This window comes from Amblyraja radiata, chromosome 35, assembly GCF_010909765.2.
Source record: "Amblyraja radiata isolate CabotCenter1 chromosome 35, sAmbRad1.1.pri, whole genome shotgun sequence".
In the NCBI taxonomy this organism is placed as follows: domain Eukaryota; kingdom Metazoa; phylum Chordata; class Chondrichthyes; order Rajiformes; family Rajidae; genus Amblyraja; species Amblyraja radiata.
The window spans coordinates 6,185,148-6,211,700 of NC_045990.1; the positions used below are offsets into that span (position 1 = coordinate 6,185,148).

Below are 26,553 nucleotides of genomic sequence, written 5' to 3' on the forward strand. Positions count from 1 at the left end.
TCGCAAACAAACACTTTGGTGAGTTCCGGCGGATGCCCTTCACAAACGATCGGGGAAGACTGACTGAGGACGTGAGCCGTCGATGGTCAACATGGCGGCCACGGCTTCACCAACCGTCACTTCGCCTTTGCCGCAGGTGGAGCCACGGCTCACGTGCAGCTCACGTGCGGCGGCAAACAAAGCAGAGCACGAACCGCTGGCGGGAACAGGTGGGTCGCGTCGTGTACAACAGTGGAGGTGAAGGGGTGTTGCACGCCTTGTGTCGGGGACTCTGTTAAGGTGGAGGCATTAAGCATTGCCTCACATAACTATGAAGATGATTCAAATCAGTAAGGAAGGGCAAATATTTTTAATTTTCAAGTTTAGTTTTAGAGATACAGCAAGGAAACATGCCCTTCGGCAGTGAGAGCAGGTTTTGTGCCGCCAAGATGCTCGTGTGTTTTTTTCTTAAATTGAAACAGCCAATATATCACAGCCCAGATTTTTGGGTTGGGAATAGTTTTCTGAGCTTTAGTTTAGAGTCTAAATCTTGACTTTTCCTGCTGCCGTTAGCATCTTCCGGAATTAAAACTCCAAAGCACATACAATTAAGTCCAAGCTAATTCCCTCACTCTGGAAAGCTCATGGTTTGTCTGCACTTTCAACTGCAACAACACAACTTTGCACAATTTCTCCTTGTAAAAATATAGGCCTCTGGGAAATAGAGTCCCAGATTCAATTGTGACCAATTGCTGTTTGTGTGGAGTTTCCATGTTCTTTCTGTGGTTGCAGGTATTTGACCCTAGTACTCCAGTTTTGTCCCAACCCAAAGATGTGCGAGTTGGAAGATAAAATTGGATTTTGGATGGCCTTAAGATTATGGAGGGTAGAAGGAGGGAGCCGAGCCAGGAATGCAAGTCTAGTCTAGAGGGAACATAGGCTGAGATAGAGCTGGTCAGGTGAAGAAACAAGAGGGAGTAATTGCTCATATTTGTGATGCCATTGATATCAATTCCATGGCTACAAATAGAATGCAAATCAAAATCTTACTGCGTGCTTGAAATAATAAGAGAAATGTCCTTTCCTCTCTTACTTGTTCTAGTTGTGCACAATTTCTAATTAGTAAATTTGCCTTCATTTCCATCCTTGAGCTTCTCCCCAATTTTCTATACAGCAGGCAATGTAGTGATTCCGTTCTTAGTTGCTCACTCAGACCCCCCTCCCTCAACTCTTTACCAGTCACACAGATGACTATGTTGGTGTTGCTTCCTACATTCATCCTGGAGCCAAATGCCATTCACTCTGTTGCCAATTTCCTGTATGAATTTTCTAACTTCATTTTGAAGAATAGGTGAGCAATCTGACTCCGTTATCTCAACTGCATTTCCCAGCCTGGGAAATCTGCTCCATTCCTTGTTTCAATGTCTCCATTGTACCTGCTCTGGTGACAAGATTTTCCATGTTATTGCCTTTTAAAATATTGCAATGAAGAAAAAATAAATCAACTTTGACATTTTTTACAATTTGATTATTTGGCTTTATTTATTGAAAATTGTTGTGTGTAAATAAGCTGCAACGTAATTAACTATCGCACCCGAAGATGCCAAGGTCATCGGCAAACACCCTCAGGTTTGTACAGAGTTCTCTGAACATCTCCTCTTGGCATTCTGCATTGCTTGGCCACCTTTCTATCCATGTATTTTCTCCAATCAGATATCTCACACTGAAATATTGAAACACCAGTAAAAATGAGGACAAGCATAGGGAACAGATAACAGACATTTTCTCAATGGATTTTAAATCGACAAGAGGGCCGTTAAGATCTTTGAAATTATCAAGTGTTCATATGGGGCTGATACTGAGAAGATATTTTCACCTGCAGTGAATCCTGTAGCTGGAAACCACCAATGTAAAATAATCACCAATGAGAAATAGTGGGAATCGCAGGGAGCAGTTGAGGTGAACAGTACAGTATATTTGAATGGAAGCGTGAAAAACGAGGATGAATTGAACAGATTATATTAATGGAGAGAAATGGAGTTGAAGGAAGCTCACGTGGACTAGTTCAGCTGGATTGCCTACTTCTTGCTACTTTGTTGCATCCAACAATTATGCAAAATTAATCTGCAATTGGTCAGATTATTCATGTTGAAGATGAGGGGGTTTATGGTTTTCCATCATTCACTTTATTCTATAGATTCACTCATCACTAAAATGGTCAATACTGGAATTTTCATTGGTGTGTTGGCAGTGAATTAACAACTTGAGATTCCCAGACGTTCCTCTACTTCTTAGTTTAAAAAGGAACAGCAATTCACAGAATACTCTCAAGGGCCTGTCCCACTGCGGGGACCTAATTTGCGAGTGTAGAAGAGTTTAGGAGAGTATGAAAAAGTGTCATGGTCGAACCTCCTTCAACTATGTAGAAGACTTCCTTCGATCTCCTTCGACCTCCGTCGACTATGTTGAAGACTAGCTACAACTACCTTCGATTACCTTCGACTACCCTCGATTACCTACGACTAACATGCCGACCTACTACGACTAAACCTACGAATAAAAAAAATATTGATTTTTTTCCATGGCAACCTTTTTTACTCGCGGGCATTTTTCAGCATGCTAAAAAAAGCACCGCGACCTAACTGAGGCTTCAAGTACGTGGGGACTACCCTCAAGCATGAAGGAGAGTTACAAAGACCTCCTAGGACCTCGTGTCGACCATGCTGCGAGTATGAGTCGAGGGCAAACTCTTCTAAACTCGCCAATTAGGTCCCCGTAGTGGGACAGGCCCTTAACAAAGTTATGCAGATGGTCTGTATGAAGTGTCCTGACTAATTGCATCTTATTCTGGTACAGCAATTGCAACATATAGGAATGTAAGGGGTTGCAGAGAATGGTCTGCTCAGCCATGCCCATCAAATCCAATCAACCTACAAACCTGCATGTCTTTGGAATGTGGGAAGAAACTGGAGCACCCAGAGAAAACCCATGAAAACCAAGGGAAAACGTGCAAACTCCGTACAGACAGCACCCATAGTCAGAATCGAACTCGGGTCTCTGGCACTGTAAAGCAGCAACCCCACCTCCGTACCTCGGTGCCGTCCTTCTGTACCACTCCTTGGATCGGATAGACAATCAGGACTTTTTTGTCAGGGTGAAAATGTCAAATAGGAGAAGGTGGGGAACGTGAAATTGTGGGGTAAATTGTTTTACACATGGTGGCTTACGCTGCCAGGGGTACAGGTGGAAACAGAACAGCTAGTGGCATTTAAGAGGGTTTTAACAGACACATGAATATCCAGGAATGGAGGAAGATGGATCATATGCAGGGCAGAGGGAATAATCTAATTCACTATCATGTTCAGCACAGAGTTTGAGAGCTGCTGAGCCTATTGGTGTGCCATTCAGTTTTATATTCTTCCGATATGGTCTCCTTATTCAGAATAGATGAAGTGCAAGAGGATTGAACAGATTCATAGGGTTTGAGTCTTGCAGCATGGAACCAGGCCCTTCAGCCCACCTTGTCCATGCTGGTTAGCAGTAACAGGATTGGTCTGAGTCAGCATGGATTTACGAAGGGGAAATCATGCTTGACTAATCTTCTGGAATTTTTTGAAGATGTAACTAGGAAAATGGACAAGGGAGAGCCAGTGGATGTAGTGTACCTGGACTTTCAGAAAGCATTTGATAAGGTCCCACATAGGAGATTAGTGGGAAAAATTAGGGCACATGGTATTGGGGGTAGAGTGCTGACATGGATAGAGAAGTGGTTGGGAGACAGGAAACAAATAGTGGGGTTTAACGGGTCCCTTTCAGAATGGCAGGCAGTGACTAGTGGAGTACCGCAAGGCTCGGTGCTGGGACCGCAGCTATTTACAATATACATCAATGATTTGGATGAAGGGATTCAAAGTAACATTAACAAATTTACAGATGACATAAAGCTGGGTGGCAGTGTGAACTGTGAGGAGGATGTTATGAGAATGCAGGGTGACTTGGGGGAGTGGGCAGATGCATGGCAGATGAAGTTTAATGCGGATAAATGTGAGGTTATCCACTTTGGTAGCAAAAACAGGAAGGTAGATTACTATCTAAATGGTGTCAAGTTGGGAAAGGGGGAAGTACAATGGGATCTGGGGGTCCTTGTACATCATGCAGGTACAGCAGGCAGTGAAGAAAGCGAATGGCATGTTGGCCTTTATAATAAGAGGAATTGAATATAGGAGCAAAGAGGTCCTTCTGCAATTGTACAGAGCCCTAGTGAGACCACACCTGGAGTATTGTATACAGTTTTGGTCCCCTAATTTGAGGAAGGACATTCTTGCTATTGAGGGAGTACAGTGTAGGTTTACAAGGTTAATTCCCGGGATGGCGTGACTGTCATATGCTGAGAGAATGGAGCAGCTGGGCTTGTACACTCTGGAGCTTAGAAGGATGAGAGGGTATCTCATTTAAACATATAAGATTGTTCAGGGTTTGGACACGCTTGAGTCAGGAAACATGTTCCCGATGTTGGGGGAGTCTAGAACCAGGGGCCACAGTTTAGGAATAAGGAGTAAGCCATTTAGAACGGAGACGAGGAAACACTTTTTCTCACAGAGAGTGGTGAGTCTGTGGAATTCTCTGCCTCAGAGGGCGGTGGAGGCGGGTTCTCTGGATGCTTTCAAGAGAGAGCTAGATAGGGCTCTTAAAAATAGGGGAGTCAGGGGATATGGGGAGAAGACTAGAACGGGGTACTGATTGGGGATGATCAGCCATGATCACATTGAATGGCGGTGCTGGCTCGAAGGGCCGAATGACCTACTCCTGCAACTATTGTCTATTGTACTAGTGCATTCTGTCCGCTGTTAGCTCATGACCCTCTAAACCTATCCTATACATGTAATTGTCCAATTCTTGCAAAGGGTTTACGATGTTGTCCAAGAGGAGAGAGCTAAACTAGGCCTATACTCTCCAGAGTTCACAACAATGAAGGGTAATCTCAGAAATATTCAATTTCTCATGGATTTTGACAAGGGAGATGCAGATCCAATTCCCTAGAGGAGGATTTGCCATAAAAGAGAAAGTAAGTAGGTAACGTGTAGGAAGTAATTGCAGATGCTGGTTTAAACCGAAGATAGACACAAAATGCTAGAGGAACTCAGTGGGGCAGGCAGCATCTCTGGAGAGAAGAAATGGGTGACATTTCTGGTCTGAAGAAGGATCTCGACCCGAAACGTCACCCATTCCTTCTCTCCAGAGATGCCGCCTGTCCTGCTGAGGTACTCCAGCAGGTAAGTAGGTAAGGCCTGCATCCCTTGAGCTTTAAAATGTACATTTATCTTTGAACGCACGTCAGTGTGGGTGATGAGAGATGAATTCTCTGCCTGGAATAACTAGAACCAGGAATCCCAGTCTTCAAACAAAGATTGGCCATACATGCCAGAGATGAGAAGAAATGTCTTCACTAAGGTTGGATATCTTTCTTATGCCATAGTAAGGAGGGGTGTGGGTATATTCAAGGCATAGTGAAAATATTTTGAGTTAATAAGTAACTCCAGATGTGGCGTTAGTGCAGGAAGATAGGGCTGAGGTGAAAGATCAGTCTTTAAGTGGCTGAACGGGTGTGAAGAGACTCGCTGCATTCAATTGGTTTTATTTCTCCTCTTGTTATATAGAGGTTTCCCTGGGATACAGTAACATACGATTGGTTTCTTATCAATTAGGGCATTGATCCCAGAGAACTCAAATGTAGCATTGACTGAATTTCATTGATTGGAAAACATTGGGCTATTTTGACCAGGTGAAATTTGCTGCAGGAATGCAACCCCCATTCCTGTCTTTTGTGGTTCAATTGCCTGTAAATTATTACCTAGGTACTTCACGCCTGTTTGTAATATTGCTGAAATTGTTAAACCTCAATTTTATAATATTTATTAAAGTAATGATTTCATTTTGAAGTTAGTTTCTCCTCTATCCAAATGTTAATTGAGCCAGAAAGCTGGAGAATGAACACGAGTTGCATCAGATTTTGCAGCTTACCTCTCCGCACCAAACCACAGATCTGAGCGGCGTCCCATTATTAGATAATCTTGGTTCAGTTCCACGTTAAATTTATCATTACAGTTGGCGTGTGTGATTAGTTCCCTCTCATCATCTTGAGCAACTGCATCGCTTCCTAAAATGAAAATTCACACAATTACATGATAGACCAATCTTATCCACCAATGTACAGTGCCTTGAAATTCGTTGGCAATGTGCTAAATTGTAACTAATTAACTCCTGATGCCTAATATCTTCTCTGTAAAGCAAATGGGCTTCAAAGTGATTTGATTTAAAAGTGCTATATAAATAACAATTACTTACTTACTTACTAATATGTTTATGACAAACTGTATGTGGCTTAAATGGCTAATAATTTCCTGTAACTCATCACTTGCAATGAATTGGGAATCTTCATTTTGTTAATTAGAAAATAATTGTTGCCATATAGCCTTCTTGGGTGTATGATCTCAAGGCTATGAATGTGAACTCAGCATCTTTGCCATTTTGTGATTATAATGATGAAATGTAAGGCAATGTTTGAGAATGGTCTTGCTGTTTAGATTTTAATTCCTTAGCTATTGATTGGTGGTAGATGTTCGTTCAGTAAGTATGCATGCAAGATACATTTATCTGCATAATGTGAGTATCTATAATATCCTTCTGTTCAAATGAATCTCTGTGACCCAACAATGCATTTGTGGCAATAAAGAAATCATGTTGTGGGTAACACTTTCACAGCTGTACATTCTGGATCAGAACCATATTCTGTGTTCACAATTCAGATCAGGTCTCTACTGCATCCTCTAGCAGTTCATTCAACGTTGTTGTCAACCTAACTTTGAAAATCTTGTCTTTCAGCTCCTTTGAAAATATTTCTCCTCCTAACTGAAACCTATGTCCTCCTATTTTTAGATTCCTCTTTCCTGGGTAAATGACTGTGACCACGCACTTTATCTGTGACCCTGATGTTTTTATATGTCTCTATAAGGTCATTCATCAGCCTCCTACACTCCAGGGGAAGAAATCCAGCTTCTCCTTATAACTCAACCCCAATGACCTGTGGAAATGTGCAAAAGCTGTCCAGTACAAATATTCTACTCCAACAATGCAAAGACTCTTTGTCTTCAATTATTAGAGGGTGTGTAGAGCTAGTCCTGTCAGGGAAGTGTGACCAGCTCTGCTAAGTGGGTTATTTCCCAGACATGGTCCAGTTTTAGAATAAAGGGGAGGTCATTTAAGACTGAGGTGAGCAAAAGACTTTTTCACCCAGAGAGTTGTGAATTTATGGAATTCCCTGCCACAGAGGGCAGTGGAGGCCAAATCACTAGATGGATTTAAGAGAGAGTTAGATAGAGCTCTAGGGGCAAGTGGAGTCAAGGGATATGGGGAGAAGGCAGGCATGGGTTATTGATAAGGGACGATCAGCCATGATCACAATGAATGGCGGTGTTGGCTCGAAGGGCCGAATGGCCTCCTCCTGCACCTATTTTCTATGTTTCTATGTTTTTTTAATCTTGCTACTTCACTTCCTCTTTTAAACTATTTGCTTTGATCATGCGTTAGCTATAATTCTACACAAACGTTTTCAAAGATACCCCAAAAAAATCATGTGCCTGTCAAATAAGAGTTCAGACGACAGAAAAACATGCTTTACAAGTGTACATTCTCAGGATAAAACTACCCAGATACTTGTACAAACTTTGTAATCTATTCCAAACCCGGTATGACTAAAAATGTGCACTTCACATATAGAACTTTGCCCATGGAGGTGTGTATACCCTTATACCTCTGTGCTGCCATGACCCTCAGGTATAGAAATTACTCACCTTGTTTGATAAGAGCCAGAATTTTCATTGCGTAGTATATGTAACTGTCTCTCTTTTCCTTTCCAATAAATGTCACTTTGTAAACTAAAAAAGAAAATTGTTTAAAAAATGATGGTGTGAACAAAGTCCAAATCCAATTTGAAATGACATTAGTATGATCTATATCCAGTTCCACAACTGGACACTTATGATTCCTGGGGGGGACATGTCCCATTCTGTATATCGCTCGCCTCTCTGCAGTGAATCATCCTTCAAAGGACACAGCCAACAGCCTCCGTGGAGGTGACAATGACAACACGAAAGAACAGGACAGTTCTGATATTTACATAAAATATGGCAGTTCTGGTCAACGTGATACATGTCAGGAGGGAGGCCAGAAGATCCACAAGGCCCATTGTAAATATCTGGCCATTGAAGACTGTCCTAACCTCCTGTAGAATGTGAACGTCTATACAATTGGGCAATGCTGAAAGAAATGTAATTCCCTCTGAAGATGCACCAGGGTGATGTCCATGCCACTGTCCACATGTGAAGAGTGGAGATGTTTCCAAAAATATATTTCATGCAAAAATCTCAGTTGTTTAACTCAGATGCAGGAACACAGAAATGTCGTAGCAATCCATTAACAAAAGTGGAGTGTGGATTTATTCGCTCATGTGTTATGTTTGGTCTAGGGTGACTTGGACAGTAAGATGCAGGGGCATCTTATGTATTACCTGGCCCATCCTGGCTGATTACTGATTAGCCATTTGCGTGGACAGGATCATTAGGGATTTTCTGGTGAATGTTTTTGAAAAATCTCTCTCTCTCTGTTAAGGAAACCATTTTATCGCATGCTTCCAAAGTCTGTTGATCTAACACATCTGGATACAATGCTATTTGTGGAGCACATGCTGTTGCCTTTCTCTTCTAACTGCTGCTCTCTGGATGAGAACAATCAATTTTTCAGCCAATGTTTTAAAAAAAAGTGGATTTTATAACAATCCAGTAGTTTTAACAGTTCTCATTACTCAGAGTATTGGGAAGCACAGTGGTGCAGTGGTAGGGTTGCTGCCTTACAGGTAACCGGGTTCGATCCTGACTACCCGTGCTGTCTGCATGGAGTTCGTACACTCTCCCCGTGATCATGTGGGTTTTCTCCGGGTGCTCCGGTTTCCTCCCACACTCCAAAGACGTACAGATTTGTAGGTTAATTGGCTTTGATAAAGATTGTAAATTGTCCTGGGTGTAGGATAGTGCTAGTGTTCGGGGTGATCGCTGGTCGGCGCAGACTTGGTTGTCCAAAGGGTGCTGCATTTCTAAATCTTTTAAATGTTTAAGAAGGAACTGCAGATGCTGGAAATTCGAAGGTACATAAAAATGCTGGAGAAACTCAGTGGGTGAGGAAGCATCTATGGAGCGAAGGAAATAGGCAACGTTTCGGGTCTGAAGAAGGGTTTCGCCCCGAAACGTTGCCTATTTCCTTCGCTCCATAGATGCTGCCTCGTCCGCTGAGTTTCTCCCGCATTTTTGTCTACCTTAAATCTTTTAAATGGCAATTTTATTTATTTCCTTATCTGCAGTGATAGGATTTGAAAAGTGCAATTTTTGATTAAAAATTGGTATAAATAGAATGTGTCATCAACACATTGGCCAAACATGATAACACTAAAAATAATGAAGTCCATATGTCAGTGGGGTCGATCAGCAGACTTAGAACATAGTTTGATTAAAGATAGCTTTACCATAATCAGTTCCTGGGGCGCATGAAAAGTCGTCACGTTTTATAAGTTCTCTTTGATCTGTCTTTATTGAAACACAGCTTCCTGCAGATGCACAAGAAATGAAAATTTTATGTTCAGAAATAACTCTGCTTCATTTATCATAAGTGAATGCTCATTGTAAAACTCCCTGACTCTTCTTCAAGAGGCTATCAATGTTACATGATTACTTGATCCAGTAAATGCAACCACTTTTCTACTTGCACACACAAATAAAATACTAGATTCTGTCTGCATTTTGCTTGTTGTGACCAAGTTACAATAGACAATAGATAATAGGTGCATGAGTAGGTCGTTCGGCCCTTCGAGCCAGCATTGCCATTCACTGTGATCATGGCTGATCATCCACATTCAGTACCCAGTTCCTGCCTTCTCCCCATATCCCCTGACTCTGCTATCTTTAAGAGCTCCATCCAACTCTCTCTTGAAAGCATCCAGAGAATTGGCCTCCACTGTCTTCTGAGACAGAGAATTCCACAGATTCACAACTCTCTGTGTGAAAATGTGTTTCGTTTTCTCCATTCAAATGGCTTACCCCTTATCCTTAAGCTGTGGCCCCTGGTTCTGGACTTCCCCAAATCGGGAACATGTTTCCTGCGCCTAGCGTGTCCAAACCCTGAATAATCTTATATGTTTCAATAAGATCCCCTCTCATCCTTCTCACTATGGCTCTGTACAACTGCAGAAGGACCTCCTATACTTAACTCCTCTTGTTATGATGCCCAACATGCCATTCACTTCCTTCACTGCCTGCTGTACCTGCATGCTGACAAATGAAAGATTTGTGGTAGCAAAGATCCAGCAAGCAGTAAAATCATCCCATGGACAACAGCAGCAAAAACATCATTATTTCATCCATCACCTATGCAAATTTATTCCATAAAATGAAAAATATTTGGTTTAATAAATGATGCAAATCCATAATCTTTAATTATAGAGTTTCACATACTTTTATTTTACTCCTTCTTCCATAACACTTGCTGTATCCGTTATCTGCGCAAATAGTTCTCCGTTACCAGTTTTGTTAGTTCTCAGCAAAGTCACATCTAATATACCCAAACACTATAAAGCTTCATGCATTCTATCATGAATATTTTATTCATTAAGATGCATCTTACGTAGAGTTAAACAAGTAGAAGCTTTTGTGGTCAGCAATGTGTGGAAGAATTGGACAGAGCATCTAATAAACAAAACATCCCCGAAAAAATCTGTCTTACCTTCAGCACATCTGCATTCATCATCTTCTTGACATATTTTCCAAAGCAAATCACTGGGTTCGGGGACGTTATAGAATTTAGTGCAAGTATTTGCTATAGATAAGAGAAAAATGAGGTTCATAAGCTCACAAGAAATGATAGGATCAGAATTAGGCCATTCGGCCAAAGAAGTCTCCTCCACCATTCAATCATGGCTCATCTACCTTTCCCTCTCAAATGCATTCTCCTGCCTTCTCCCTATAACCCCCGACTGACAACAGTCTGACCATGAAAATATCTTTACCTTAGTACTAACTCAAACTTCTCTCGCGATGATCAGAAAACAACAAAAATAAATACATTTTAGGCATTAATATATTCAAATCCGTCATTCATCTTTTTTCTGAGCCTTTACCAATATTTTGATAAGTTAATATCAATAAATGTGCAGTGCATTGGACTTTTAACTTTAATTGGCAAATCTTTTGGTGCATCCTCCCAATTCTACGCCACATCTGTTCCCAGGATGAGGTGTACCACACCAGGGCATCGGAGATGTCCTCATTCTTCAGGGAATGGGGGCTCCCCTCTCCTGCCATAGATCAGGCTCTCACCAGGGTTTCTTCGATACCCCATGACTCTGCTCTCTCTCCCCATCCCCCCACTCGTAACAAGGGCAGAGTCCACCCTACCAGCCTTCACGTACAACAAATAATCCTCCGTTATTTTCCCCACCTCCAACGTGACCCCACCACTTGCCACATCTTCCCACCTCCTCCCGTCTGCTTTCTGCAGAGACCGTTCCCTCTGTCACTCCCTGGTCAATTCGTCCCTTCCCACCCGAACCACCCCCTCTCCGGGCACATTCCCTTGCAACCGCAAGAAATGCTACACTTGTTGCTTTACCTCCCCCTTGACTCCATTCAAGGACCCAAGCAGTCTTTCCAGGTGCGGCAGAGGTTCACCTGCACCTCCTCCAACCTCAACTATTGTATCCGCTGCTCTAGATGTCAGCTGATCTACATCGGTGAGACCAAACGTAGGCTTGGCGATCGCTTCGCCCAACACCTCCGCTCGGTTCGCATTAACCAATCTGATCTCCCGGTGGCTCAGCACTTCAACTCCCCCTCCCATTCCGAATCCGACCTTTCTGTCCTGGGTCTCCTCCACGGCCAGAGTGAGGACCACCGGAAATTGGAGGAGCAGCAACTCATATTTCGCTTGGGCAGTCTGCACCCTAGCGGCATAAACATTGACTTCTATAATTTCAGGTAGTCCTCACTGTTTCATCCCTTTCTCAACTCCCCCTCAGCCCTCTGGCTCCTCCTCTTCCTTTCTTCTTCTCGCCCCCCCCCCTGCAGTACCTTCTTAAACACTTTATAACTTTTCTTGGTTTTATCCCCATAAAGAAATCAAACTAAATTAATAAGACATCCTTCTGAGTGCTCACTTGTATTATAATATTCATATAACTTGACAGCAGCTGGTTGAATAAATCCAATGTTGTAGAATTGGTGCACTTTAAACGCAAAGCAGCTCTCTTCGAGATTTGGCACCTGCGAGACAATGTTATGATTCATGTATCAGAACACGGTTGATCAGTTCCTGATTAGCTACAAATTGATCAGAAATCCTTGAAGTATCCTAAATACATATTCCCTCCAGCACAGGTGCATTATAGCTGAACAGTTCCATCCACCAAATGAACCTCAATGGCTCAGCAGCCTTGACAGTACATCCTATACCAAAAGACCTAGAAGCAGGAGTAGAATTAGGCCATTCAGCTCATTGAGTATTCCACCATTCAATCATGGCTGATCTATTTTCCCTCTCAAACCCATTCTCCTGTCTTTTCACCATAACCTTTGAAGCCATTCTCAATCAATAACCTATCAATCTATCTACCTTAAAAACTACCTAATGTCTTGGTCTCCACAGAAGTCTATGGCAATTAATTCTGCAGATTCGCCACCCTCTGGCTAAATAAATTCTTCCTCTCCATTTTGAAGGTACATCCTTTTATTCTGAGGCTGTGCCCTCTGGTTCTAGACTCTCCCATTACAGCATCCATCCTTTCTGTGTCTACTGTCTAGGCCTTTCATTACCCGGTGCTTCAGTGGGTAACATTTCACCTTTCAAATCAGAAGGTTGCAGGTAATGAGCCTCTCTGAAGACGCAAATTCTTCTGTGTAGTTCTGATGAAGTGTGGTGGGTCTGAGGAGGATGCTGCTATTTAGAACATGTGTTAAATGGAGCTCTGAAAGCTGAAGGTATCTCCTGATTATGATCAAACATTTCCTCTCAATCCAAGAGCACAAAAACAGACCATCTGATCATATTCAAGGGATTCAAAGTAATATTAGCAAATTTGCAGATGGCACAAAGCTGTGAACTGTGAGGAGGATGCTATGAGAATGCAGGGTGACTTGGACAGGTTGGGGGAGTGGGCAGATGCATGGCAGATGAAATTTAATATGGATAAATGTGAGGTTATCCACTTTGGTAACAAAAATAAGAAGGCAGATTACTATCTAAATGACGTCAAATGGGGAAAGGGGGAGTACAACAGGATCTGGGGGTCCTTGTTCATCAGTCTATGAAAGTAAGCATGCAGGTACAGCAGGCAGTGAAGAAAGTAAATGGCATGTTGGCTTTTATAACAAGAGGAGTCGAGTATAGGAGCAAAGAGTTCCTTCTGCAGTTGTACAGAGCCCAAGTGAGACCACACCTGGAGTATTATGTGCAGTTTTGGCCCCTAATTTGAGGAAGGACATTCTTGCTATTGAGGGAGTGCAGCGTAGGTTTACAAGGTTAATTCCCGGGATGGCGGGACTGTCATATATTGAGAGAATGGAGCGGCTAGGCCTGACACTCTGGAGTTTAGAAGGATTGGAGGATATCTTGTGGAAACATATAAGGTTGTGAAGGGTTTGGACACGCTAGAGGCAGGAAACATGTTCCCGATGTTGGGGGAGTCCAGAACCAGGGGCCACAGTTTAAGAATAAGGGGTAAGCCATGTTGAACAGAGACGAGGGAACACTTTTTCTCACAGAGTTGTGAGTCTGTGGAATTCTCTGCCTCAGAGGGCGTTGCAGGCTCTGGATGCTTTCAAGAGAGAGTTAGACAGGGCTCTTAAAGATAGCGGAGTCAGGGGATATGGGGAGAAGGCAGGAACGGGGTACTGATTGGGGATGATCAGCCATGATCTCATTGAATGGCGGTGCTGGCTCGAAGGGCCGAATGGCCTCCTCCTGCACCTATTGTCTATTGTCTATTGTTTAACCCTGAATTAAATTGAATTGAATACTTTATTGTCACATGTGACAAGTCAAAGTTAATTTCTTTGCTTGCAGTCCCAAGGAATGTAAATAGTCGCCCATAAAGGGCACTAACAAAGTTACAAAGTACCCCTGCGGCAGGTCCCCCTTTGATCTCCCCCTCCCCCTCCCACACAGCGGTCCCCCAATGCCGGGTCCCCATTGTTTAGGGGTCAATACTTTTATGGGAGCTTGCCAAGTATAAAATGGGTGTCAGAGCATTACATTTCAAAAATTCTGGGATGTCTTTCAATCTTTTCTTTAATAATTGTCAAAATATAGGAATCTCTTACCGTATTTAAATAAATGATCAATGATCCTCCAGTAGACAACCCATCTATTTCATATCTTGCTATAAACTTCTCAATTCCATCTTTAAGCTAGAAATAAGATAGAATATTTGTTAGTAATGCATGGTTCGTAAAAAAAAATTCAATGTGCAAATAGTAATCTGATGTAAATATAATTCAATGATGTGTTTTAAAAGTCTCAAACGCACATAGTGTTGTTAGGTTTGCACAAGCAGACTTCATGGGGCAGTCAAACACAAGGGTCTGGTGAAGGGGGGTGCCACTCGGTTGGATTCAACTTGAATTCGGAGTGGCAATGGAATCGACGGGTGAGAAAGGTACCAAGGAATGTTTGTGTGGTGAAAACAAGGTTCAAGGTTCACAGCATCCAGTGGGGATCAGTAAAGGGCCTGTCCCACCAGCATGTGACTGCATGCGTCTAGCGCGACCAAACCTGGTGGCTTGAGGCGTACGGCCTCGCGGGGCCGGTCCCACTTCCAACCGCGGAGCTGTCTGGAGTTGTGCGGGGCTGGTCCCGACATCATACTCAACAATCAGCTGGGCAGGAGGCGGGCCGACTGAACCGGGACATCGCACAGCGTCGGGCGGTTACGTTATCGCGCAATGGCACGCCGGGTGGTGACGTCATCGCGCAACGCCACGCGCTAGGTGTACGCCATCAAGACGCTGCGTACGGCATCGAGACGCTGCGTACGGCCTCAATGTGGCTGCGCGCGAACAGGCCGTTGCCGCGCAGAATTTTTGGACAGTGTCAGTTTTTCGGAGCCCCGCGTGATGTCGGGACCAGCTCCGCACAACTCCATACGGCTCCAATGATCGAAGTGGGACCGGTCCCGCGAGGCCGTACGGCTCAAGCAACCACGTTAGGTCGCGCTAGATGCATGCAGTTGAATGCAGGCGCATGCTCGTGGGACAGGCTCTTTAGTAAACATTTTGCTTCACATTCTTTGAACATCTCCACTCAATTAACATTTCAGTGGTAGGCTCTCTCTCCACCAAATGTGCATCAAGATTAACTGTGTGCTTTGTTTGATTAAAACTGAGTTGAATCAGGCTTGATTCTCAATTGTTATGTAATGGTTAGGTAGATGGTCTCAAAACTATTGGAACATACAGAAGCCGAGGCAGGAAACATGCTAGAGGCAGGAAACATGTTCCCGATGTTGGAATAAATTTGCTTTGTGGAGATAGGTGGGTGAAATAATGATGCTTTTGCTACTGTTGTCCATGGGATAATTTTACTGCTTGCTGGATCTTTGCTGCCACAAATCTTTCATTTGTCAGCATGCAGGTACAGCAGGCAGTGAAGAAAGCGAATCGAAACATAGAAACATAGAAATTAGGTGCAGGAGTAGGCCATTCGGCCCTTCAAGCCTGCACCGCCATTCAATATGATCATGGCTGATCATCCAACTCAGTATCCCGTACCTGCCTTCTCTCCATACCCTCTGATCCCCTTAGCCACAAGGGCCACATCTAACTCCCTCTTAAATATAGCCAATGAACTGGCCTCGACTACCCTCTGTGGCAAAGAGTTCCAGAGATTCACCACTCTCTGTGTGAAAAAAGTTCTTCATCTCGGTTTTAAAGGATTTCCCCCTTATCCTTAAGCTGTGACCCCTTGTCCTGGACTTCCCCAACATCGGGAGCAATCTTCCTGCATCTAGCCTGTCCAACCCCTTAAGAATTTTATAAGTTTCTATAAGGTCCCCTCTCAATTTCCTAAATTCTAGAGAGTATAAACCAAGTCTATCCAGTCTTTCTTCATAAGACAGTCCTGACATCCCAGCATGTGGCATGTTGGCATTCATAGTTGAGTATAGAAGGCCCTACTGCAGTTGTACAGGGCCATAGTGAGAAGGATGAGAGGGGATCTTATTGAAACATATAAAATTATTAAGGGTTTGGGCATGCTAGTATTCTCCATCATGGTCTGGTTTGGCTCAGCCACCAAGCACGACACCTGGAGGCTGCAGCGAATCGTCCGATCAGCAGAGAAGGTTATTGGCTGCAACCTTCCCCCCATTGACAAACTGTACACTGCAAGGGCCAGGAAGCGAGCGGGCAAGATCATCTCTGACCCCTCTCACCCTGGCCACAAACCCTTTGAATCACTTCCCTCTGGAAGGCGACTCCGGACTGTCAAAGCTGCCACAGCCAGACATAAAAACAGTTTTTATCCACGAGTAGTTGCTCTACTCACCAGCCAAAAATCTGTAGCGTCCCTTTGATCTGGTATTGTGTTGGTTCACATGCTTGATCAATGGTGTTTTATCATTAATGTTTTATTATTATTAATGTTTAGTGTTTTCTGAGTCATTAGTAACTGTCACTGTATGTCATGTTGTTACTTGTGGGCGGAGCACCAAGGCAAATTCCTTGTATGTGAATACTTGGCCAATAAACTTACTTACTTACTTAGACGCAGGACACAGTTCCCGATGTTGGGGGAGTCCAGAACCAGGGGCCACAGTCTCCTCTCCATCCACAAGTCCAACCTCCGCAGTTTTGGGGACAGAGCCTTCTCCAGGGCAGCTCCCAGGCTCTGGAACTCCCTCCCCCAACTGATCCGCAATTCCGTGTCCCTCACCATCTTCCAGTCCCGCCTCAAGACCCATCTCTTCACCTCTGCCTATCCTTAGCCCCACGTCCCCCTTCCTTTTCATATGTGCATTAATTGCCTCATATTGTGTTTTGTATTGAATTCTGTCTTTACTTTGTGTACTAGTCATGTCTCTACTATTTATTTCATTCCCCTTACATGTTTTTCCTCTACCTGCTAAATTTTTGTAAGGTGTCCTTGAGTCTCTTGAAAGGCGCCCATAAATAAAATTTATTATTATTATTAAGAATAAGGTGTAAGCTATTTAGAATGGAGATGAGGAAACACTTATTCACACAGGTGGAGGCCAGTTCTCTGGATACTTTCAAGAGAGAGCTAGAAAGGGCTCTTGAAGATAGCGGAGTCAGGGGATATGGGGAGAAGGCAGGAACGGGGTACTGACTGTGGATGATCAGCCATGATCACATTGAATGGTGGTGCTGGCTTGGAGGACCGAATGGCCGACTCCTGCACCTATTGTCTATTGTCTTATCTATTGTCTATTGCTCCACTTATCCCTTTTGTATCCTTTGTTGGAGATATGTGAACATTTCTACAATATAAATTCAAGTCTTTCTTAATAATGAACACATAACATACCTGTTCAAGATCATTGCTATCTGGAGTAAATCCAGTTAACATGGACACATCCAAGATAACAAATGAGGATGGTGTATCACCATGGTAGCTGCAAAGGACAAATTAGAACAGCTTAGTAAAAAAACAGATCTTGGGAGCTTTTAACAATAAGAGAAAGAGGCGGCACAATGGCCTTACAGCGTCAGAGAGCCAGGTTCAATCCTGACTACAGGTGCTGTCTCTATGGAGTTTGTCCATTCTTTCTGTGACCATGTGGGTTTCTGCCAGGCACTCAGGTTTCCACATACATTCCAAAGATGTGCGGGTTTGGTGGTTAATTTATTTCTGTAAGTCCCTAGTGTGTGGAGGATAGAACTAGGCATAGAGATAGAGGGTGATACAGTGTGGGAACAGATCCTTCGGTCCTACTTGCCCACACCAGCCAACTTGTCCCAGTTACACTAGTCCCACCTGCCTGTGCTTGGTCCATATCCCTCCAAATTTGTCCGATCCATGTACCAGTCTAACTGTTTCTTAATTGTTGAATAGTCCCAGCCTCAACTACCTCCTCTGGAAGCTTGTTCCATACACCCACCACCGTTTGTGTGAAAAAGTTACCTCTCAGATTCCTATTAAATCTTTTCCCCTTCACCTTGAACCTATGTCCTCTGGTCCTCGATTTCCCCTACTCTGGGTAAGAGATTTGGTGCGTCTGATTGATGTTCGGAGTGGACTACGTTGGCCGAAGGGCCTGTTTCTGTACTGTTCCTCTAAACTAAACTAAGTCGGAGAGGTAGCTTCCAGTATAGACACTCTGAGCGAGGACACTCCCAGCGATGAGTATTTCTTAATCAGTGACAACACGATGAGAGGAATCGGATGTCTGCATCAAACACTCAGATGAGATCTCCACTCAACAAGTTGCAAACAGTAGCATGTAAATTGCTCTGATATATCTTGTGAAATAAAATCAATCATTCAGCATTGTTCCATTCTGTGGGTTTAGAAACCGTGGTTCTGGACTCCCCCAACATCAGGAACATGTTTCCTGCCTCTAGTGTGTCCAAACCCTTAATAATCTTATATGTTTCAATAAGATCTCCTCTCATCCTTCTAAATTCCAGAGTAGACAAGCCCAGCCGCTCCCATCTATCAACATATGACAGAAACCAAATTCCACGTATGGTGCAAAACATGGCTGATAAAGTATTTTGTGATTGTGATTGTGGATGCTGGTTTACACTGAAGATAGGTTGAGGGGGAATCTTATAGAAACTTACAAAATTCTTAAGGGGTTGGACAGGCTAGATGCAGGAAGATTATTCCTGATGTTGGGGAAGTCCAGAACAAGGGGTCACAGTTTAAGGATAAGAGGGAAGTCTTTTAGGACTGAGATGAGAAAAACATTTTCCACACAGAGAGTGGTGAATCTGTGGAATTCTCTGCCACAGAAGGTAGTTGAGGCCAGTTCATTGGCTATATTTAAGAGGGAGTTAGATGTGGCCCTTGTGGCTAAAGGGATCAGGGGGTATGGAGAGAAGGCAGGTATGGGATATTGAGTTGGATGATCAGCCATGATCATATTGAATGGCAGTGCAGGCTCGAAGGGACGAATGGCCTACTCCTGCACCTATTGTCTATGTTTCCCTATGTCCCCATCCTTTTTCTCCAGAGATGCTGCCTTATCCGCTGAGTCAGTGCTTTGTGTCTATCAATGTTTCTATCTATGGTTCTATAGACACAGAATGGTGGAGTAATCCAGCGGGACAGACAACATCTCTCGAGGGAAGGAAGCGGTGACATTTCGGGTCGAGACCCTTCTTCAGTCTGCCAGAAGTAGTGTAACTTATTGAACATGACGGGCATCTCTCTTTGTTTGAAGGTGTGAGCTGATTTCCTTTACCTTGCCATCTCCATGCAATTAGAATATGTGTTACTTCAGTCTTTCGGGACATGCTTTTAACAGCTAACATCTTCTGACTGTAGCACAGCAACGAGTTGGCAGTGTCACTGAGAAGAGGAAGGTTCCATGTGCGAGACTTGTTTTGGGGTATGTTTTTGTATAAACTGCACTGTCACTTTCAGGATGATTTTTTAATGGGAATTTAATTCAGTGTTCATACAAAATGAATGTACAAAAATACTAAGAACTAGATGTAGCTCAGAAACATGAATTTTCTATGCTTTGGAGATTTCTTCTACAATTGACAATGTTTGGTCTATAATATTTTGTGAACCAAAGTTATAGATGGATTTGACGAAAAGGTGAGGAAACATAGAAACATATAGAATAGGTGCAGGAGTAGAGGCCATTCGGCCCTTCGAGCCTGCACCGCCATTCAATATGATCATGGCTGATCATCCAACTCAGTATCCTGTACCTGCCTTCTCTCCATACCCCCTGATCCCTTTAGCCTTTAGGAATAAGATCACAGTTCAGTCTGAAGAAGGGTCTCAGCCCGAAACATCACCCATTCCTCCTCTCCAGAGATGCAGCCTGTCCAGCTGAGTTATTCCAGAATTTTGTATCTATCTTTGATTTAAACCAGCATCTGCAGTTCCTTCCGACACAGATCAGTCACGATCTGACTGAATGATGGAACAGGTTTTTTTTTAATTTAAATTTTTTTTTTAAATCAGAAATATATATTCAAATATTAAAATAGTATTTATAATACAATAAAACAAAACACCACTATAATACAAGACGAACAAATATGCTAAGCAACTGCTAAACAACTATATTGCAATCCTTGTCCAGGATACATTCAACCCCCCTCGGTGCCCAGCGGTCGCGGAACTCCCTCAGGGTGCCCGTAGACAGGGCGTATTCCCTTTCCTTCCGCACCCGGGCATGGACGTATCCCCGGAAAAGGGGCAGGCAGCCGGCTTGGGTAGAGCCCTCCACTGTCTGCCGCCTCGACTCGCGGATGGCCAGCTTGGCATGGAACAGGTTTGGAGGGGCTTATTGGACTATACATGCTTATGCTTTCTCTCAGTAACTTCTCAATGATAACAGAAAACATACTTAACTCAGTCTGAAGAAGAGTCTCGACCCAAAACATCACCCATTCCTTCTATCCAGAGATGCTGCCTGTCCCATAGTGTTACTCCAGCATTTTGTACCTACTTAACTGAATTCTTTAGTGTCTGAGCTACTTACCGGGTACAGATATTCATCAGTAATGTGTTTAGAACACCTTCAGGTCGCCTAGCTATAAACATGCAAAACAGTGTTAGTTACTGTAATCACAAATACGTTGATTGTCAATTGTAACGCAAACATGAATAAGAGTAATTAATAAGAGCTTTAAGTTGCTTAAAATTACTTCCTGAAACTGGTCTTCTGCTGTAAAATAATAACCAATTGGAGAGAGCAAGATTTCATCCCAGTCTCTAGGTGTAGCTTTTGAAGGATAAGGGTTGACTAGGATACCAAAGAATAACCGCTGGGTGACACGGTGGCGCTGTGGTAGAGTTGCTGCCTTACAGCGCCAGAGGCCCGGGTTCGATCCTGACCACGGGTGCTGTCTGTACAGAGTTTGCACAGATTCTCGCCATGACCTACATGGGTTTGTACGTCCTTCCACACTCCAAAGACGTCCAAGTTTGTAGGTCAATTTGCTTGGTACAATTGATAATTGTCCCTCATGTGTGTAAGTTAGTGTTAGCGTACGGCGCGGACTCGGTCGGCTGGAGGGCCTGTTTCCGTGCTGAATCTATAACCTAAAAACCAAGTATCATTTGCACGAGATCTCAGATAGAACCTTCACTCAATATTGGATTTGGAAGATATCACCTCCAGCAGTGCAGCAGTAATTCAGCATTGTAGTATTGTACAGCTGAACCATGCAAATGTGATAATTCATGGAGCCCATATGCTCATCACCACTGCCTTGCTAAATCCTTCCCAACTTTGAAAACACCCTACTGAGTAAGCATCTTTGAAAGCATCTACTGAGTCGAAAAGTTGCTGATCAGGAGGAAATGATTCCGAGGCCACAGCCTTAAAATAAAAGTACATACTGTATCTTTGGAAAGGAGATGAGAAGGAATGTATTTCAACAGAGAATGTTGAATCTGTGGAATTCAGTGCCACAAAACGCTGTGGAGGTCGAATCAGTGGGTATTTTTAAAGTGGAGATTGACAGATTCTTGATTAGTTCGGGTGTCTGGGGTTATGGGGAGAAGGCAGGGGAATAGGGTTGAGAGGAAAAGATCAGCCGTGATTGAATGGCAGAGTAGACTTGAGGTGCCGAATGGCCTAATTCTGCTCCTCGAATTTATGATTTGGCCCTTAGCGTCCACACTGATGAAAAACATACTAGGTTAATCTCACTTCTCAGATGTGGGTTTAGAGTTCAAATGCTACTTTTTAAATGTGACAATAATTTCACCATCTACAACCTTTTGGGGCAGCCAGCTCTAGACCCACACCACTGATGATTGAAATCTTTTAGTTTCTCAACTTCCCTCTCATTTTGGCTTCCATGTTTTGATCATTTCTATCCAAACATTTGTTTGATATCAATTTTCCTGCAATTGTAATCACCTTGGTATGTGCGTCATGCATAAGGACAACTCCTAACTACTGCAGACTAAGAACACAAAGAAACTGGAATAGAAATGACACGTTGTTGGAAGAATGGCAAACTATTAAAGGCTTGCTGCTGGCACTTTAAGTTATTGAGCTATTGAAATGGCTTTCTCTTGCTCCCGAAGAGAGACACGGTGCTGGAGTAACTCAGGGTCTCTAGATAAAATGGATGGTTGACGTTTCGGGTCGGGACCCTTCTTCAGTCCGAATCTTGCTCCTCATCTTCATTCAGAGTTATATTTCATATCATCTCACAAATTACTTACAAACTCTTGTCCATGAAATGCTGATGCTTGATGGAAACAACTTGAAGAGGAATTAAAGTTCAGGCAACGGGTGGCACAGCGGTAGAGTTGCTGCCTTACAACATCAGAGACCCGGGTTCGATCCTGACGATGGGTGTTGTCTGTACGGAATTTAAACGTTCTCCCTGTGACCTGTGTCGGTTTTCTCCGGGAGCTTCTGTTTCCTCCCACACTCCAAAGACGTACAGGTTTGTATGTTAATTGGCTTGATATAAATGTAAAATTGTCCCTAGTGTGTGTAAGGTAGTGTTAATAATAATAATAATAAATTTTATTTATGGGCGCCTTTCAAGAGTCTCAAGGACACCTTACAAATGTGCAGGGATCGCTGGTCGGTGCGGACTCAGTAGGCCGAAGGGCCAGTTTCTAAACTAAAGACAATCTTTCCTGCTGCTAATTTGACCTCTCTGTTTTGTTGAGTCACCCAAGTCCCTGGTTGACTCAGTTGATGCATCAGGCTCAGACAGAGAGATCGATATGGAGCTAGGAAGGGAGAGAGAGAGAGATAATTCACAGAGATAGTATAGCGATGGTGGTAGATTAAAAAGGAAATATTGAGATCTTATTTAACTTTTCATGTTCATTAGTTTATAAGTGATAAGAGCAGAATTAGGCCATTTGGCCCCTCAAGTCTACTCCATCATTCAATCATGGTTGATCTAACTCACCTTCTTAACCCCATTCTCCTGCCTTCTCCCCATAACCCCCGACACCCGTACTAATCAAGAATCGATCTAACTCTGCCTTAAAAATATCCATTGACTGGACAGCCTTCTGTGGCAGAGAATTCCACAAATTCACCACCCTCTGACTAAAGAAATTCCTCCTCATCCTAAAGGAATGACCTTTAATTCTGAGGGTTCTTATGTTTGAGAGCTTGCTCTGATCCAACGGGTGCAGAGAAGCTCATTATTAAGAAGTAATGCTCCCAGTGCATTGCTCACCTTCCTCAACGTGTTCAACAGTTACTTGTAGATTGTACCTCTTACAATCCTTTTTATCATCGAGCACCTTTCCATAATAAGATGTTGAAATCTGTACAAAAAAAAACAAATGACAAGGTTACCTGTCAGAGGTCAGACCACTGATTAAAAAAGGCTAAACATAGGGATAGGAAAATTTTAATAATAAAATAAATGATACATTGTTCATCAGATGTATCTGAAAATTGCCCAACGTATCACCGGTTCCTCGCTCCCCTCCATTGAGTCTGTCCAAAGCAAGCGTTGTCTGCGGAGGGCGCTCAGCATCGCCAAGGACTGCTCTCACCCCAACCATGGACTGTTTACCCTCCTACCATCCGGGAGGCGCTACAGGTCTCTCCGTTGCCGGACCAGCAGGTCCAGGAACAGCTTCTTCCCGGCGGCTGTCACTCTACTCAACAATGTACCTCATTGACTGCCAATCACCCCCCCCCCCCCCCCCCCCGGACACTCCTCCCACAGGAAAAAAGAAGTCTATGACTGTATGCATGTAAATAGATTTATTTATTGAAATCATATTCTATGTCGCTCTTCCAGGGAGAGGCTAACTGCATTTCATTGTCTCTGTACTGTACACTGACAATGACAATTAAAGTTGAATCTGAATCTTTGAATCTGAATCTGAGATGCCATCACTGTCTTAGGTAAAACTCTGGATCTTCCTTCAATAACCATTGCACAGTCAGTATCCGTTAAAGTTGAATTTCCTTTGAAACTTGCTAACAGCATTGCAAACGATCACTAATTTTAAAAATTCTACTTCTGTAATAAGTGTCAATCTGATAAGAATTACCACTTGTATATTAGAGAAAAATATGGAGGCAGTGTCGAAGGTCTAAGAATGATTTACAATGTTACCTCGAAAACTGAGAGGATACATATTGGGAAATCTAGTCATTTTTCTTTTAAATTAAACTAATTCCAATTAGGATAGTTCATTGCACTCCTTCCTTTTTCTCTTTTTCTCAAAATATCTTGTCTATTTTTGTCTGCTCCAAAGCCTTGGTCACAATATGAGACAGGTCTTTTCAGAGGATCACCATCTGCTCTGGCTGGAGAAGGTTGCATGTGCCTATGACTCTGAAGGCTAAACTGTCTGGAAATATGCTCCTTGTAAGGTCATCCATGGGTGGACATGTTAAGGGACAAGTTTTGTTTTGTTTAGTTTAGAGGGACAGCGCCGAAACAGGCCTTTCCTCCCACCGTGTCCGTACAGACCAATGATCCCAGCACACTAACGCTATCCTACACACACTAGATTAGATTAGATTAGATTCCTTTATTGTCATTCAGGCCTTTCGGTCTGAACGAAATTTCGTTGCCTGCAGTCACACATATAATAATCAATAACAAAACACACGATAAACACAAATTAACATCCACCACAGTGAGTTCACCAGGCACCTCCTCACTGTGATGGAGGCAAAAGTCTTAAAGTCACTGTCTCTTCCCTCCTTGTTCTCCCTCTGCGTTGAGGCGATCCAGGCCTCCGATGTTGTGACCCCGCCGGGTGATGGTGAGTAAGTCCCGCGGCTCAACCGAGCTCCGCGAACGAGCCGGTTCAAGCTCCGCGGCCCGGGGTGGTCTAACCTGCCGAAGCTGCGGCCCTCCAGTCCAGCGGAAGCAGCTGCAGTTGCGGGAGCTCCAGAAAAAACAGGTCACCAACCTGTGACCTGTGAGCTCCCGACGATGTCGTCCACTGGGCCCGCGGCCGTGCCCCTAGCCCACTAGAGCCAATTTTACCAAGCCAATTAACCTACACACCTGTACGTCTTTTGTGTGTGGGAGGACACTGATGATTAGGGGTAAACCCACGTAGGTCACGGGAAGAACGTACAACTCCATGCAGACAGCAGCCATAGTCAGGACCGAACATGGTTCCCTGGCGCTGTAAGGCAGTAGCTCTACCACTAGAGGCCACTGCTTCACCACCATACGTCCTTCACTAATTCTCTGTATCATTATTAATAATAATAATAATAATGGATGGGATTTATATAGCGCTTTTCTAATACTCAAGGCGCTTTACATCGCATTATTCATTCACTCCTCAGTCACACTCGGTGGTGGTGAGCTACTTCTGTAGCCAAAGCTGCCCTGGGGCAGACTGACGGAACCACTTAACAACCACCACCAATCACTCACACACATTCACACACAGGCAAAGGTGGGTGAAGTGTCTTGCCCAAGGACATAACGACATTATGCACTCCAAGCGGGATCCGAACCGGCTACCTTCCGGTCGCCAGCCGAACACTTAGCCCATTGTGCCATCTGTCGTCCCAATTATTAGCTTGTTTGTTCTTGTATCTGGACAGGCTATATTTTCTCTGGCCTCTACTGAGGTGTTTACTCTCTGTATTCCATAGTTGTTTCTCTGAAGTGTTTAAGGAGGAACTGCAGATGCTGGAAAATCGAAGGTACACAAAAATGCTGGAGAAACTCAGCGGGTGCAGCAGCATCTATGGAGCGAAGGAGATAGGCAACGTTTCGGCCCGAAACGTTGCCTATCTCCTTCGCTCCATAGATGCTGCTGCACCCGCTGAGTTTCTCCAGCGTTTTTGTGTCCCTTTGTTTCTCTGAAGTGTTCCCTGTGTTTTCCGTCACCAATCAGGCCGTTTTTTCCAAATTATTACTCTGCCCTTTCCTTTATTTCCTTTTTTCTCAATTGTCCACTTTGAGCCTGTTGTTGAAAGGGGAATTATATCATTTATATCTTACAATTATATAAATTATTGCATAGCAATGAAAATGTTGCGATCTAACCAAATAAACTTACTTTTGCAACCAACACTTACTTTTAGTATTCCTTGTCCATTCCCTGTAGCTTGTACTTCAACATTTTCTAGAGATCTGAACTGAAATAATAGATCGTAAACAGTGCGTGAGCCATTAGTCCCATTCATAAAATGTAATGATACAAAACCCAGATAAAGATGATGAGAGTTTGTGCACTGATAAGGTTTTATTAATGAGCAGATAAATCCATCCCGTTTAGTTTTTAGTTTAGGTTTAGAGATACAGGCCCTTTGGCCCACCGGGTCCACACCGACCAGTCATACCCATACATTAA

At 43.4% G+C, this 26,553-nt stretch overlaps 1 protein-coding gene across 1 annotated transcript in view; it reads right to left on the reverse strand.

Moving 5' to 3' along the window:
• Positions 1-1,500: 1,500 nt before the first annotated feature.
• The window catches only part of LOC116991848 (complement C3-like), a 109,629-nt gene continuing 84,576 nt past the window's right edge, over positions 1,501-26,553 (reverse strand). The window contains exons 30-39 of the mRNA XM_033050825.1: positions 23,442-23,532; positions 20,759-20,810; positions 17,617-17,704; positions 14,397-14,483; positions 12,236-12,341; positions 10,807-10,899; positions 9,554-9,634; positions 7,830-7,913; positions 6,001-6,136; positions 1,501-1,702 (exon numbers count right to left, since the gene is read on the reverse strand). Of these exons, the coding sequence (XP_032906716.1) occupies positions 1,561-1,702; positions 6,001-6,136; positions 7,830-7,913; positions 9,554-9,634; positions 10,807-10,899; positions 12,236-12,341; positions 14,397-14,483; positions 17,617-17,704; positions 20,759-20,810; positions 23,442-23,532 (960 nt within the window). The 3' untranslated portion in view covers positions 1,501-1,560. The remainder of the gene's footprint in view (positions 1,703-6,000; positions 6,137-7,829; positions 7,914-9,553; positions 9,635-10,806; positions 10,900-12,235; positions 12,342-14,396; positions 14,484-17,616; positions 17,705-20,758; positions 20,811-23,441; positions 23,533-26,553) is intronic.